This window comes from Ctenopharyngodon idella, chromosome 7 (assembly GCF_019924925.1).
Source record: "Ctenopharyngodon idella isolate HZGC_01 chromosome 7, HZGC01, whole genome shotgun sequence".
Taxonomy (NCBI): Eukaryota; Metazoa; Chordata; class Actinopteri; order Cypriniformes; family Xenocyprididae; genus Ctenopharyngodon; species Ctenopharyngodon idella.
Window position 1 is genome coordinate 13,469,949 of NC_067226.1, and position 15,939 is coordinate 13,485,887.

The 15,939-nt window shown below is 35.7% G+C and overlaps 2 protein-coding genes across 3 annotated transcripts in view; one reads left to right on the forward strand and one right to left on the reverse strand.

Annotated features, from left to right (window-relative positions):
* Positions 1 to 420: 420 nt before the first annotated feature.
* Positions 421 to 8,594, reverse strand: nom1 (nucleolar protein with MIF4G domain 1). The gene is made up of 12 exons (XM_051900780.1): positions 7,464 to 8,594; positions 7,066 to 7,178; positions 6,805 to 6,942; positions 5,908 to 5,965; positions 4,209 to 4,535; positions 3,888 to 3,998; positions 3,368 to 3,538; positions 2,754 to 2,875; positions 2,158 to 2,290; positions 1,621 to 1,752; positions 1,231 to 1,340; positions 421 to 852 (listed from the first exon to the last, which is right to left on the reverse strand). The coding sequence occupies exons 1-12, from the start codon at positions 8,418 to 8,420 to the stop codon at positions 675 to 677; spliced, it is 2,550 nt and encodes an 849-aa protein (XP_051756740.1). The 5' UTR covers positions 8,421 to 8,594; the 3' UTR covers positions 421 to 674.
* Positions 8,595 to 9,660: 1,066 nt separating this feature from the next.
* Positions 9,661 to 15,939, forward strand: part of lmbr1 (limb development membrane protein 1) — a 40,662-nt gene continuing 34,383 nt past the window's right edge. Inside the window, exons 1-2 of one of the 2 annotated variants that reach the window (XM_051899561.1) lie at positions 9,661 to 9,887; positions 15,337 to 15,409. In XM_051899561.1, coding sequence (XP_051755521.1) covers positions 9,825 to 9,887; positions 15,337 to 15,409 — 136 coding nt within the window. In that variant the 5' untranslated portion in view covers positions 9,661 to 9,824. The remainder of the gene's footprint in view (positions 9,888 to 15,336; positions 15,410 to 15,939) is intronic. The other variant, XM_051899559.1, reaches the window with a different exon arrangement.

Here is a 15,939-nt window from a genome sequence, read left to right on the forward strand (position 1 = left end):
GCTGAATTTGTTAACATAACAGTTATTGAATATTAAACATTTTTGTGCACTGGAAATTAATAAGCATTAGTGGAATAAAAGTTATTCTCTTTTTCTGCTTGGGACATGAGTCTGGCTTAAAAACAACAAATTATTATAAAACAGGCCATTAAAAAAAATTCTTTAATGCACTCAAATTTCTGTTACATAAACTTGGCATTTTTTATTTTTTTTTTAATTATTTAAATGTTCTGCTGTTATAGTTTTCAAATGAAAGCTTACTTTTCCCTTTCAATTAAATAAACATTACAGAAAGCCTGACTTACTATCAAAAGAGACATTTTAATAAGACCAAATATCTATGTATTTATGTATATGCCGATTACGTATATGCATATGCCAAATTTGAGATCTGTTTTGTTCAAACTGGAGTCATGCATGTAATAAAAAACCTAGTGATAAACATCTTATATCATACCAAGCACGTAACTCTTTAAAAAAAAAAAAAACACTAAAAATTTTATATTTATATATTTTACATATTTTTATTTTTCTACAGAATGTCATTAATAGAAAATAGAATAGCATGTCAGTGATATGCATGTGTCTTAAAGTCTGCATACAGGCTTGCATATTGCCCTGCGTAGAAATGTTCACTTTTTGAGTCTGATGCTTTTAGCACACATTTGCGTGCTCTATAGCTTCATTTTGGCGTCCCGGGCCTCCATGGCTTTGGTGGCGACCTCGGCTCTGTCCATGAGTACCTTGGCTTGCTCAGATGGTTCTTGTGTCTGAACATTCCGGAGCAGAAAGTGACTGATGAAAAGCTTCAAGCCTTCCCGCAGCATTCCTAGCTTGGGAATTCCAGAGATCCTGGGACACAATGGTAGGCAGATATTGACACACTAGGCCACACACAAGCCATTTTATATCAACCCAGGCTGTCCTGCACATCTGTTGTTTGTTTGTTTTTTTGTTTTGTTTTTACTTATTTTACTGAAATTAAAAAGTGTTTAAAAATTTGCACTCACAAATAAACACTTAGGATAATTAAGTTCACTTCTCTTTTGAAGTTCATTTACACTGTCATTAAGAACAATGCCTCTGAAATTGTTCACACTTTTGTCACACTTTTGCCTTTGATGATTACAAAATATAGAGTTATGCCTTTAATAATTCAGAAGCTCGCTAAACACTGAACGTTATCAACATGACTAATATTAATTTTTTTGTAGTAAAAATAATACTCACCTGCCAAATATATTCACAAGATCTTCTGGCTCGGTTTCTTTAAGGAGTTTCGAGAGAATCTGCTTCAGGAATTTGACTCTGGCCTTATCTAGCTCTCCAAACTCAATAGCCTTAAAAAAAAAAAAAAAAAACATCAAGCCATCCTTTAACTAATATGGGATTCATAAAGAGGATGAAGGACATTACACACACACACACACACACAGAGACAGATATATATTTGTGTGTGTATGCGTGTATATATATATATATATATATATATATATATATATATATATATATATATATATATATATATATATACACGCATACACACACAAATATATATATATACATACACATATATATATACATATATCTTGGAGAGGGGTGAACTTTAACAAATATTACCTTTAGAATGGAAAGAGAGAGACTCTTCCTGTGTAAAAGATGAGTGACCATCTGGACCAGGTTACTGAAAGACCTACTGGAAAGGTTTGACATTTCTTTGAACTTATCCCACAGACTAAACTGAAAGGTCATCTAAAGAACAGAAGAAAAGCAGAAGGTTCACATTTATAAAATGGATGTTATGTTTAATTGTAATTGACCTATAGAAAACATGCAGGTAACATGCAGCAGAAATGGGTATAGACTGACTCATATTATCAACATAATATAGATTTGTATATTGTAAACTTATAACTGATCTTATATCTTATTGCAATAATAAGAATATTTATTTATAATATCAATAGCAATCTTAGCTAATTTAACTGTTACATTAAAGTACTGAAAATCATCTGAAGGTTCTTTGCTTAAGCATTAGTTTTGTTTTCACAAATTAGACATACAAAACACACACATGCAGCGAAACCAGTGACACCTAGTGAAAAAAGCGCACTCCTAACACACGGAGACATAAAAATCGCTGCTGCTCCACTCTACCTGGAACCGCCGGTCATGTGAGCAAAGTTTCTCTGCCAGAACCGCATAGAATCTATTGAACATTTTCTCCTGCAGGCAGCAGTCCATCAGAACATGAACAATTTCCCGCTCTTGCTGGTTTTTCAAGCCTAACCTGAGAGAAAAAATAATCCACTCTCTGAATTGGGTAACTTATGGTTTATGAAAAATATTACAAATATAGTACATCATGTTTGAAATACACAGGAAGAAAACAGGTGGGTCTCTTAGCAAGTAATTTAAAGACAGCTTTGTGTGATAACCGTAACTAAAATATTTAAGTGTGGCATCATCACACACCAAGGATATAACTTCAGAAGATCTGTAACATTTTTCTTGTTCTTTTTTTAACCTAACATAAAAAAAATGTTGTCTTGCTAATAAAGCAGATCTGTTCATCTTTAAAGATACTTTTTAAATCATTTTATACAATTCTCTTTCATCGATTCTGGCATTACATGACACTGTGATCAAAACAAGACCTGCAATTAAATTTTTCAATTGCTAAGTGTCCCAAAAGGGCAACATGGCCTGTCACTGAAAATCAATGTGAAGAAACAGAAACTATGCTGACAAACCTTAAAAGTTTCTCAAAGGCATCCAAATAGTCTTCACTTGACATAAGCACACAGAAAATGTTCCTTCTGATGTCAGTGTTCATTCTTTGTTTGCGTGCAAGCTCCAAAATCTTTGCGCTGAACTGCAAATTCATAAAGAGAAATAATCCATTTCAGATGACAGTTTGACACATTGCCTCTCATAAAGCCAAATTATACTCAAAAATGCAAGTTTCTATAAACAGAAATTACTATATTTGGTAACACTTTACAATAAGTTTTAATTTGTTAACATTAATTACATAAGTTAACAAGTTAATTACATAAGTACATAAGTTAACTAAGAATGAACAATACTTATACAGCATTTGTTAATCTTTGTTCATGTTAAACTCAACATACACTACATACATTTAAAAAAAGTTGTATCTGTTAACATTAATTACTGCACTGTGAACCAACATGAACGTTATTATTAAATAACCTTAACAATGTTTTAAACATGTATTGCTCATTGTTAGTTTTTGTTAGTTAATGCATTAACTAATGTTAACAAATGACACCCTACTGTAAAGTGTTACCCTATATTTTTATACATTTCAAACATTTCTAAATAAGCAAAACCATTCGCTTACTTGTTCCCCTTTGGTGGACGTGGTGGTTGTCTTGTTCCCATGGTCATCAATCATGGGTGCTCCACTCCAGGAAGATCCCACAATCCACCAACGGCCAACACGCTCAGCTTCCAGAAGATTGTCTAGTGAGACTCTTAACTTCATATCACTGCCACCAGCACTGCTGTGAATCTATTAAGAGGGTCGTGTTAGTGCAAGTGCGCTCTGAAACCAAGTAACTGGCTACAATTCCACATTTCCGTGAAAATGCTGTACAAAACTCAGATCAATGTGTGACCACAACAAAGTATGGAGTTAGTCTGACCCCTAGTGGACACAGCGAGAAGTTCATTTGGTACCAATAATCCCAAACATTTATTTTACTATTAAGGCTCAAATGAATTTAGGGCTGATAATAATGTGAACATTAACTAGCTATCTGCTCTAAGCACTTTTGCATCGCAAGTCCAGCTTATACATCTACCAAATTACCAATGTAAGTAACAACATTAATGCAAAGTAACATCAGTCATTTTCTCACCAAAGTCCTCTGCAGTTTTCTTAATTTCTCCAGAGGTTCAGGGTCATAACCCGGAATCTTCCTCATGTCATTGTTCTTCAGTGCCAGCATAGTCTCCAGCATAAACCGAATCTGACAAGCAAATCAACATAACAAATGTCTGTTTGTAGAACTTGAGACAGACTGTAGCACAAGACCTCATTTGTGATTCATCTCAATTGTCCACATTTGTAAGTCGCTTTGGATAAAAGAGTCATTTACATTAAATGATTACATGTAAATATAATATGATCATTTCTAAGCACCAGAAGACAGCTTCTTCACAGGACAACTGAGTCTTACCCTTGTTTGGTCCTGAAAACACTCTCCTTCAGTGTTGGCTTTCTGCTGAGCCTCAGAGATCATCTCTTTAAGAGCCAGCGGATCATCCTTTCTCAGAGCAAACCCAACATTCTTCAGCAGCAGCAGAACTAGTTCTATATCCTTTGAGCTGAAACATGTCACCAGCTTCTTCAGAATGTCAAACACTAGGACAGCATGAACCACATTGAAGTTGTATAGGTGGCCAATTATGGACACCAAGTTGTCACATTCTTTGTCCGTAGCATTAAGTTGACTGTAGGTTTTATCAAACTGACGGACTACAGTCTCCAGAAAATGAGCTCCAACCTCAGTGAAAACGAGAGAGAAAGTGAGAAATTAGCCGGTGTTTTTACATAAGAAATTCTTATAATAGTATTCCACTGAAAACAGCAGTGAGCAGGGGCGGACTTAACCAATAATGAAGTAAGTGGCCACTTAGAGCCCCAGGGAATCAGAGGGCCCCATAAAAACCCAGAAGCATATAAATCACATATAACCAATTAATTTTCTATCATATTTTGTTTGGTCAGGATATCACCATTAAAGTTTTCACATTATTATTACATCTGCATGAATGCGGGGCCCACTATCACGGATAAGAGTGGATCATTAGTGCGGCACATTTTGAGCTACAGTGAGCGCAAGCTTTGCTTATGAAAATATTAAGATACATTTCTATAGCTCTGACTAATTTTAAATTGTCATTTTGACACATTTCTGAAATGTGCCATACTGACACTACCTGAGTAGTTGAATTAAATATAGTAGAAAACCTGCTCATTTAAGGGTGTGCATTTATTGCATATGAGGAGCAAGAACATGTCTAAAATGCATGTGCACTGTTCAATTGAACTATAAAATTTGTCCTCTAACTTAAAGCTGTTAAACTGAATGTATGAAATAAAGTGTTTGCTGAAAAGACCACAAGATTAACAACAACAACACTTTAAGAGCACGCGGTTTATCTGTCAATCAGCTGTGCTGTTTGTTACTATAGCAACAGTGGGGAGTACAATGACCGCATTTCAGAGGTGTGTTATAAAATGTTTGCAGTAAATAAATATTGTTTTTAAGAATAATGCACTGAGATTTCAATCACCAATGAAGACACCATAATCCAGAGAAAGAGAATAACGAGGGCAGTTTTTTACCATTCAGTGAAGAAAAGTTTTTAGGATTAGTTGGGATATGTACGCCGTATATAGTGCATGATATTCTAGGGTAGTCTATCCATGTAAGCTTTGTATAATTGTTGATTATTTTATGTATCGATAATATTTTTACACAGTAACATGATAGCTAATTACATTACATTAAGATTTACAGTTTTTTTCATAAATGTGTTCCATCCATATATTATTATTTGCTTTATTAGTGAGTATCTGTGTGTATTAGTTAGTCCCAACTCACTTAAACTTGGGGTAAACTCTTTAAAAAATAAGTGTTTAGTGCTTGGATGGAGAGAGAGAGAGAGAGAGAGAGAGAGAGAGAGAGAGAGAGAGAGAGAGAGAGAGAGAGAGAGAGAGAAAATTAGGGCTACAAAAGAAACACTGCGCATTGCTGGTATTTTAATGCCCCATACCTAGAATTGCTTAGGGCCCCCAAATCACTAAAGTGTGGACTAAATTGCCATGATGACAAGTGTATGAATCTGTCAGATGAAGTAAATATTAGATACCTCCAGGCCAACACTATGGTGGAGGACGCTGACAAGTAGGATGTGTTCCATAAGAAGCCTGGAAGAGAGAGTGTTAGTGTTAATAATCATAATTTACAGGTATTTATTAGTGTGTTGTTTTAAGGTCATATTTAATTTGAGTGTTTAAATTTAGTTTTTTTGGGGTGGTTGCTAGGGTGTTTTGGGTGATTGCCAGGTAGTTGCTATGTGGTTGCTAGGGTCTTCTGGGTGTTTGCTGGGACACAGATTTTTTTTAGGAAAATCATCAGTTAGAAAAGATATAGCACAGTAAATGCTGGAATACACTTCACAACTTTTAAAATCATACAGGTATCATATACTTGCCGACTTTGTAAATGATTATAGAGAAAAACAAGGCATTGTACACACTATCAGGCATTCACATTGCTCAGAACACAACAAACTCACACAGAAACACCTGCCTTGTTTCTAGAAGACGCATGACCAAACAGAAACAATGTGTTCTAAAATAGGCCCAAATTATCAAACATGTTTGATATCCTCTGACTGGATGGAATCTAGAAGTATGAAGCTAATAAAGAGTCTGTGCCCATCTTACACTACGCAATTGTCTGCAAAATCCATGATTTTGGACTGCTCAAAATCTTTAGCAACTAGCATTGATGAGACTGCAAATTGGGGCAATAATCATGGAAAATGTAATTTAGTATATTCCAGCTTTAAATCAGAACAGTATGAAGATCTGACCCCTGACCCTGGTGGATGTAGCTAAAAAGCACTAGGGTTTTTAGTTTCAGAAGAAGATTATTACATTTAAATAGAACATCAGTATGTGTGCTTTATCAAGTCAACATAATTAAATTACACAGCACAAAATGATCAAAGACTGGGTTATAAAATGAAGTATATGGTAACCTTTCAGGCATGAGAGCAGGTGTGACGCAGGCAGCCAGCAGAATGTCGGTGAGTGTGTCGTTCATGTCCTTCCTGCTGCTGCTCATGTATAGCTCCTCCAACTGACTGCTGATAGACGCCATATTGGGCTGACTCAATCTGCCAAACAGAGGGCAGATTATTAAACTGATCAACAACACTGAATTTCAACTGGTTCACCAAGGATAGTAAACATTTTTAAAAATCGTGCTTTTATGTAGTCTACCTTCCACGGCACCTTACCTGTTTATCAGACCTTTCACACGGCGTGTCAGTTTCTCCAGCTCGGCTTTGCGTTTGCTGTCCACGGCTTCTCGTAGGTGAGGTGGAACATACTTGCCCAATGTGGCAGGATTCTATAAAAAGAAAAAACACAAGCTTCAAAACATACTTCTGATGAGCATCCAATAGACTGAGAGTAAAGAGTAATGACCAGTACACTAGAGCCAATATAGTTGCTATTGAGTTTGTTTTGTAATTGACAAATTTTGCAACATTAATTTCCTGTTTATTATTGTGAAGCTGCTAAAACTATCTGTACTGTATAAACCACTTTATAAATAAATGTGACTTGACCAATAGGGGGAATAAGACTGAATTTAAACCTAAACAATAATAATAAAAGATTTACAATGACATACTGGTTCCTGGCTTTCGTGTCTTTTTTGTTCAGATTCAACTTCCTCTACATGATCATTTTCCTCTGATGCATCTGTGTGATCTTCCTCTTCTTCATGTTCTTCCACATAATCTTCTATCTGTGTGTCGTCTTCTACGTCCTCCTCTTCTTCCATGTGTGTGTCATCCTCTCCATCTTCTTCATCAGCGTCATCTTCATCCCCACTGTCATCTTTTTTCCCATCATCTGTCATTTGCCCGTCGCTGTCCTCTTCCAACTCATCAAAGTTATCCTTCGCTTTGTCAGTGTCCATTTCTTCATCGCTCTCATACAGTCCTGTCGCAGATGCTCCAGGCTCAAGAATTCCTAAAATATAATCGAGTCCGTCGTTGGCGAATGACTGGGGCAGACTCTTTTTGTTCTTTCTTTTGTTCAGTCCAAGGCGTTTTTCTAATTTCTTTATTTCTTTGTCCTCTTCGATGTTTGCCTCTAATAGAGCCAGCTTTCTGCTCTCGTTTAAACTAGTTTTCTGTCTCGGCTTTGGCAGATGTTCGGAGAAGTGGACTTTCTTTTTAGTCGTCTCTTCTACACCATCTTTAATATTAATGTTGTCTTTATTTGTCTTCTGCTGTCTCTGAGCGGCATTTTTAAGATTTCCGGTCAGCTTCACAGCTGATTTCCGTGTGTTTTCCTCATTCACAGTAGGAGTATTTTGCGCAGGTTCCTCGCTGGGCTTCTTGAGTGATTGGCCCATGTAGTGATTTTTCATCTTGGCTTTCTTTATCTTACGTTTCTCTTTGCGCAGCTCTTTTCTACTTTTCCTCTTAACGAAGGTTGCTCTTTGGTTGTTTTCATTTTCATCGAAGCCGCCTTTGCTCTTCACAAAGTCATTAACTGAATCCATGAATTTCTGAAGTTTCTCCTTGTGGATTTGCCTTCCACCTTTCCCTCTGCTCTTCCTCTGCGCCTTTGCCTTCATTTTAAGTGAGCTATATCTGACGGTGCATATAATCTTTATTTATTGTCAACAATTACGTGTTTACAGACGGAAAATCGCTAAATATCACATAAAAGAGTTATCGGAAAGATAACACATGCAGTAGCAGCTGGAGGCAGCCATTAATGTTGTTTCTTCGTTAGACGACCACGATTTGCCAGTAGAGAAAACAAAATTGAGTGGCTTTATCGCCATCTACTGAGTTGGAGCGTACGAGCTGCCTAATCCCAAAATATTTGTTCAGAGCCTGATATACTAATATTTGATTACATTATTCTAATTTTGAAAAACAAATTATTAATAATTATTATTGATGTCATTATTGTAATTAGGTTACACTTTATAGTAAGGTATCCTTGTTACAATGTAATTACATTTAAGTACTGAGTTACATAGGGTTAGGGTTATGATTAGTGTTTAATTTAGGGTTAGTTAGTTGCATGTAATTATTCATAATTTACTGTTATTACTATAGTAAGTATGTGTAACGTGTATCAAGGACACTGTAAAATAAAGTGTTTTATTATTATTATTATAATTATTATTATTACTATTATTGATCCTATGATAGACTGGGAGCCTGTCCAGGATGTTTCCCCATATGCCCCCAGTTTCACAGACATGGCTTAAGCTAGTCCCAGACTAAAATGCATGTTTGAGCTGTTTTAACTGAAAGCAACTTGCACTAACATATCTTAAAATATGACAGTACCATTGTTTTATCTCAAGATGAACACCACTAATGTTTTTTTTCCTAGGGTTCGTTTATAAAAGCTACTTAAATGTCCTAATTGAACTAAGGCCTAATCCTGGCTTAGTCTAAGCACTGTCTGTGAAACCAGGCCATGGTTTCTCTGCCTTCAGTCTAAGATGCTGCTGCACTCTTGTGACCCTACATAGGAGAAAAGGTATAGAGAATAGATGAATGATGAAAGGATGCTTGGATGGATTGTTATTGGTAGTGGAAGTAATAGTACTGTAAAGGATACAGGTCTTAGTGCTAATTTGTGTAACTTTGTTTACTTATATATGTGTTTGGCCAAGCGAGAAAAAACATACTCTCAGTAGTACGTCAGAAAACGTCAGGTGTGTCCAAAACAACGCCGAACAAATGCCAAAATATGTAATTCTTTCGAATAATTCTAGTATATTACTCTCAGTGAAAGCTGTGCACCTGTGTGCATGCGCCCTCCTGTCCTGTCGTGTGTCGCTGAATAATGACGCAATATATTTTGACTGTGTTTTGATCGTCTATTTGGCGCTGAGATGCCACTTGTCAGTCCGTCGAGCTCTCATCAGGGCGGTGTGATTATCCGCTTTCTCTTACAGTGAACGCTCTCGCCACAAAAATGCGTTGCTAATGACTGTGTTTCTGCAATATGAAGAATGGAAGAAGACGATGTGACGATCAGAGAGCAGAATTTCCACAGCCAAGTCCGCGAGTACATCGTAAGTAACAGTTAAAGAGAGACCGATGAAGACCGTGTTTGTGTTCTTTATCGCATTTAGCCTCCATTGCGTGTATTTCTTAAAATGAAAATATAAATGGGTTTGCTATAATTGAACTTTTGATAGTTTCTCTAGAAAATGAAATGTATTTGAGTGAGGTTCATCAGGCTAGTTAGCTAGCTTGTTAGCTTGTCGTTAGCTAATTGATCCCTTTCTGTGGCATTTTTTTAAACTAAGCCAAAAGCTGAGGTTAAGTGATTCGTTGTAGTCTGTTATTGTATATATGCTCTGTGAATGCTATGTTTTTGTGACATACATTTCTGAATTTCTAGAATTAGAGCAGACGTAACGTTAACTGACCATTATGTGGTAGTTGAGAAATTCTAACGGTTCTGCCCTGACAGCTTGTTTACTGTTGTTGGTGTACACATAAGCTTTGCAGGTTTGCAGTATTTATTTTGGGTGTCAGGATGTAATGTGTCTCTCCGTCCACCGTAAGCAAACCTGTTCTCATGATCTGCAAGTGATTAAATATCACGAATTAATCTGTCAGTGCTAACTGACATGTCTGACTGAACAAAATTTGCAGCCTTTGCTTGTAAGAGCAACCGGAAAAGTGTGATCTCTAGTGTGATCCCAGCTGCTGTCTCTGTCTTACAAATGCAAAACTGTTGAATTGAATGATTTAGTAGTCAAAGTTGGTCTTGATCCACACTTTAAAACAGGAAGCAAGTTATTCTTTAGAAAGTGAAGCAATGAAATATGCATAAGATAAGAAATTAAGTTTGGCTCACTGTTGCAGTTTTGAATCATTTTATATTTTTCAGTGTATTTTATATACTGACCTTGAAATGTAGAAGCACGTGCAGAGTATACAAGAGAAATTAATTTTGCTTAAAGGTGTGTAGAAGTGAGATAGCTGTTATCAGCTGCATACAATATAAGTTAGTCTAACAAATATCCGTTTTTCTGGCTCATTTTTGATGCTGTGATAATGTCCAATCAGCTTCTAAACAGTCCTATTTCTTGATAATTGGATGACATTGCTAATATACAATAGACTTGATATATTTTGGCATTTACCACACAAAGAATTATTATTTTCTAAAGCTATCCTTTATTTAAGATTTAAAATGTATTGAAATGGTTTTGTCTATAGCTTATGTATTTGCAGTTTTATATTTGATATTGTTTTTAAATGTTTTTAAAATGCATTCATTCAGTCAGCGTACTTTGTTTATTAATCAATGATTTTAGGAGTGGTGATTGTGCTAAGATCTCTGTTGCTGCTAAGGGCTTCTGGGTATTTTTTAAAGCAGGACTCAAGAATAAGCATGGCCTGATGGCCCAGGGCCATCTACACATTGTGAGAGTTACTTGTAATAGTCTTGGAAGCATTAGTTAGAATCGGTTGGAAATTATAAACGGATCAGTAAAGCTTTCCACTTTATGCCATTTTATTTCTAGCAAAAGTGTTTATGACATCTAGCTGTCACAGAGTATCTGTTGTTGATAATTAAAAATAGTCATGTGTTGTAATTTTTTGAATAGAAACCATATTTAATGAAAAATATAAATATAAAAATTACAATTTTGTTTTGATTTGTGCTACAGCCAGATGTTGTCATGTTCATGTTCAGATTATGTTCATTTTTTTTTTTTTATGGTGCAGCATAGGTGCATGAATGTAATGCATTGCAGAGCTCTGTTAGTGATCTGTAGTTCTGTGAGGCCACAAGCAAGGTGTAATATGAGTAAAAGTTCAAGCTTGACCAGAATGTTTACATATGCAGATCCATCCATCTTAAAATACACTGCAGTGCTCTGGACACTCTGCTGATTCATGTCATATAACATACATAGCTACTACAGCTTTAAAGATTACAGGTATAGCATATTTTTGATGAATAAAACAGTGGTAGATAATACTTTCTCATTTAATTGGGCTTTTACTGCTAAGAAATATTTCTGGTGCAAGACTTACACAGTATTGAATTATGTTGGGAATTAGAGCTGCACGATACTGGATAAATTGAGGATCATGATTATTTTGTTTAAATGACTGTTTGAATGAATTATTCAATGACTTAATCATAAAGACTTCATTTGTTTCATTACTGGATGAATCAGATTTTTTGAATGAATCTCGTGACTTAATGATTCAATGACAAATACATATTTTTAACTTACCACTTGTCGCCACCTAGTGGTGTAATTGATACAATCTTTATTTGAAACGTTAAAGGTAGGGTAGGTAATTTTCAGCTAGCAATAGCAAGCTAGCTTTGAAATCATAAGATCCCACCCTCCCTTCAGAGCGTCTCTAAAACCATGCCTCCTCTAAAATACATGAACGCGTACAGCAGGGAGCAAACAAAAGCGTCACGAGAGACGGTGTTAAACTACCCCATGTCTCAAAGCACATAACATTACAATAATAATGAACATAAACAACTTAAAGAGCACTGACCTGTACCAGTTGACTGCAGCAGATTCATTTTGCCGTTGATAGTGTTGCCATTGAAACGCATGAATTTGAGTTACGAACTGCTCCGAATATAATGTCATGGGTTTCCATCTCTTCCAAATTACGGTAGTTATGGCATGAAAGCAGCATAAGCTTGTTGTTTTGGTTCAGGAAGAACTGTAAAAGTTAGCTGCTGTTTCGGGTTGCGGTGCTTGGTGACTGACGTCTGTCTAACTCTGCATAGAGCTGCATGATTAATCGTTAAAGATCACAATCTTGATTCAAACACACGCGATCTAATTCCTAAATGAAAACAATTTTGACAAAATCACACCGGAACATTCAAATCTGTGTTTGCGTTGCCGCTGAGCCAGAGAAAGCAGTTATCATATATATTAAACAGCTTCACAGACAGTCTTTTCAACATCACAGTATCGTTATTTCAATGCTACAAATATTCAAATTATCACAGAAGTACTAGGATAAAAGATTTGAGTATAAACAATGATATCTACAGAAGCAAAAAAAAAAAAAAAAAAAAAAATAGAGAAATCACCTTTTGAAAGTAACTTGGTGCTTCAAATAACAATTGTATCATTACATCATTAAGCCACCAGGTGGTGACAAGTGACTGTTAAAAAATGTATTTGTCAATAATTTGTCATTGAATTATTCAAGAGATTCATTCAAAAAAGCTGAATCATCCAGTAATAAAACAAGTAAAGTATTTATGAGTGAGTCATTAAATCATTCATTCAAACAGCTTTTTAAAAAAAATAATAATTCAGATTAATTAAACATTTTAAATAGACTGCAGCAATTAACATTTTGTCAGAACTTCTAGTAAATTACACATTATTTTGGAGAATCATAATCTTTGTTTGAAACAAAAAAATCATGATTCTCAATTTATTCAGAATCTCTGTCTCTACATAGCACAAAACGTGCGTGTGATGTCTGCGCGAGCAGGGTGCGCAGAGGTATGGAAATTCATACGTTGACAGACAGGTAAGACATCGTACTCTGAACGAGGGCAATTATTGGACAAACCTTTTATGGTCCTATGCTTTCCACAGATGATATATATACATATAAATACATGTAGACCACTTAGTGATTGCTATCAGGATGTGAAGAGACTTTCAAACAGCATAACAAAAAATGTTTTTGAACCAAATCACCTACCCTGCCTTTAAGTTACTTTCAAAAGGTGATTTACTCTATTTGGATTGCTACCGTAGACATAAGTGTTTATATCCGAACTAAAACTTATCATCCCAGTACTTCAGTGGAAATTTGAATTAATGTAACAGAAATAATTATCCTGTGTGGTTGAAAACGCTGTTTGTGAAGCTGTTTCATACCTATAGCCTACATGACAACTGCTCTCTCTGGCTCAGCAGCAGCGCCAATACAGATTTAAATGTTCGCTGTGATCGTACTTGTCAAAGATTTAATAGACATAGCTGAATCATTGTCACTTAGGAATAAGATCTCATGGGTGTTTGAATCAATATTTTTATCTTTTAATGATTAATCGTGCAGCTCAATTGGGAATTGGTGGATTTCTGGAGACACAGCACACAAAATCTTAGGTTAAATTTTACTCCCTGAGACATTTAATATCCTTCTGGGTACCCCCTCTCTTCCATTTAGACTGCAATCACACGTTTTCCATGAAGGGAATATTTTTCCCCTTAATTTGATTTTTAAGTGCATTTTTACCTTTTTTACCTTGGCAAAGTTTTTCTAACCCTATTAAATGTATGTTGTGTTTTATGTCAAATTATTAAAATTCTTAATGTTGTTTATATGTGGTCTTTTTAATATTTTAATATTAAAATATGTGCAAATTCATCAGTCAACACCATTGCTGAGTATTTTCTCCTTAACTGCAGTTTACCAATAAAAGTCTAAAAAATGCAGTTTGAAATTGCCCTTTCCCTACATCACAAACATGTTGTAACCAATCCCGTCAATGTGCGGGGTGGGCTTTAGGTGGGTCTCAGGAGAAGCCAGGTTATCCCTGTATACGCTGTGTTTCAAATTATTATGCAAGTGACATATCTGTAGTATTTCAGTACAATAAACATTCAGATTTTGCTTTTTGTTTGTTTGTTTGTTTTATTTTCCATATCTTTTTAGATAACTGGTATCAATCTCAGACAAGTCTGTTGAGTAGTTTGCCAGGTCAAGGTAAATGGAAACCCTACTTAAAGATGTTGTTCCACATTATTAAGTAAGTTCTCATGCAATATGGGGAGGAAGAAAGATCTTACTGAAGATGAAAAGCATGAAATGGTGCAATGTTGTGCAAAAGGCATGAAAACAACTAATGTGTGAAAACTGAATGCAGATTATTGAACTATTTTAAGATTTGTGAGTAATTTACAGCACATGAGAACTCAGTCAGATAAAGGCTTAATAATGAAAGTTTCTGTCAAAAAAAAGTAATTGTATTAAAAGGACAGCTAAAAAAAAAAAAGCCAGTGTTGAGCAGCAAACAGGTATTTGAAGCTGCTGGTGTCTCTGGAGTCTCAAGAAGCTCTCCAGAAGGCTGACAGTTGTGCATAAAGTTGCATTTCAGCCACTCCTAACCAAAGCCCACAAATGTAGTGCTGTTTGCTAAGGCAGCATAATCTGCAAGCAACCTATCATATGAGGTCAGTTTTGACTGCAAAAGATGAGGTAATTTGATGGGATGTTATGTATTTGAACTTTTATGGCACTACCATTTTCCTGTTTTTACATTAAACATTACATTTTATGGTGGGGTAGAATGAAATTAAATGGCAAAACTCAGCACGGACCCCCAGGGTTACGCATGCCCCGGTTTGGGAACCACTGTTCTAGACCACTGAATTTAATTTGATAGAAGATGCTCTGTCAGTTAAACAGGCCTTTAATGAAGAGTTTACAGTGTAACATATGCAGAACATAAGTGTTTGGAAACTCATTCATCTCCTTCATTTTTTTTCCTAGGTCTGCTTCCTCCTGTTTGCAGTACTGTACATTGTGTCATACTGCGTCATCTCACGCTACAAGAGGAAAAGCGGTAAGTATGACTAGACTAATCCAGTTGTGACTAATCCAGTTACTGATCAAACTGTTGCACCATACACATGCAATTGTATTTATAATATTTTCAATTTTAGAGTGCATCAGGAGAACTATTAATAAATACAGCTTTTCACTTTTGAGATATTCTATATGATGTTATAGATCATTTTTCCAGTCATAATTTTGACTCTCACATGTTGATAATGTCCTGTGAGGTCTTTAGGTTTAGATCAAATTCCTAGATGACAAATGAACAGTTTGATTGCTTGCTTGCACAGTTTTAAGAGGTTTACACCTTTTATAACTATGCTATATAACTATAACTAACATAATGCGTCGCCTTATAGTGATGTTTTGAGGTATGCACATTCCCTTGAGTATCATCCAACTCCATAACACTGGAGCTGTCACCTCCAACCTTTCTAACACAAACAGTTATGAGGACAATTTTAGTTCTTGAGCAGGTCATGTCCTCCCATTTAAAAGTAGCATAAGTAATGTCAGCTAACCCCTGTGGAGAGCGTC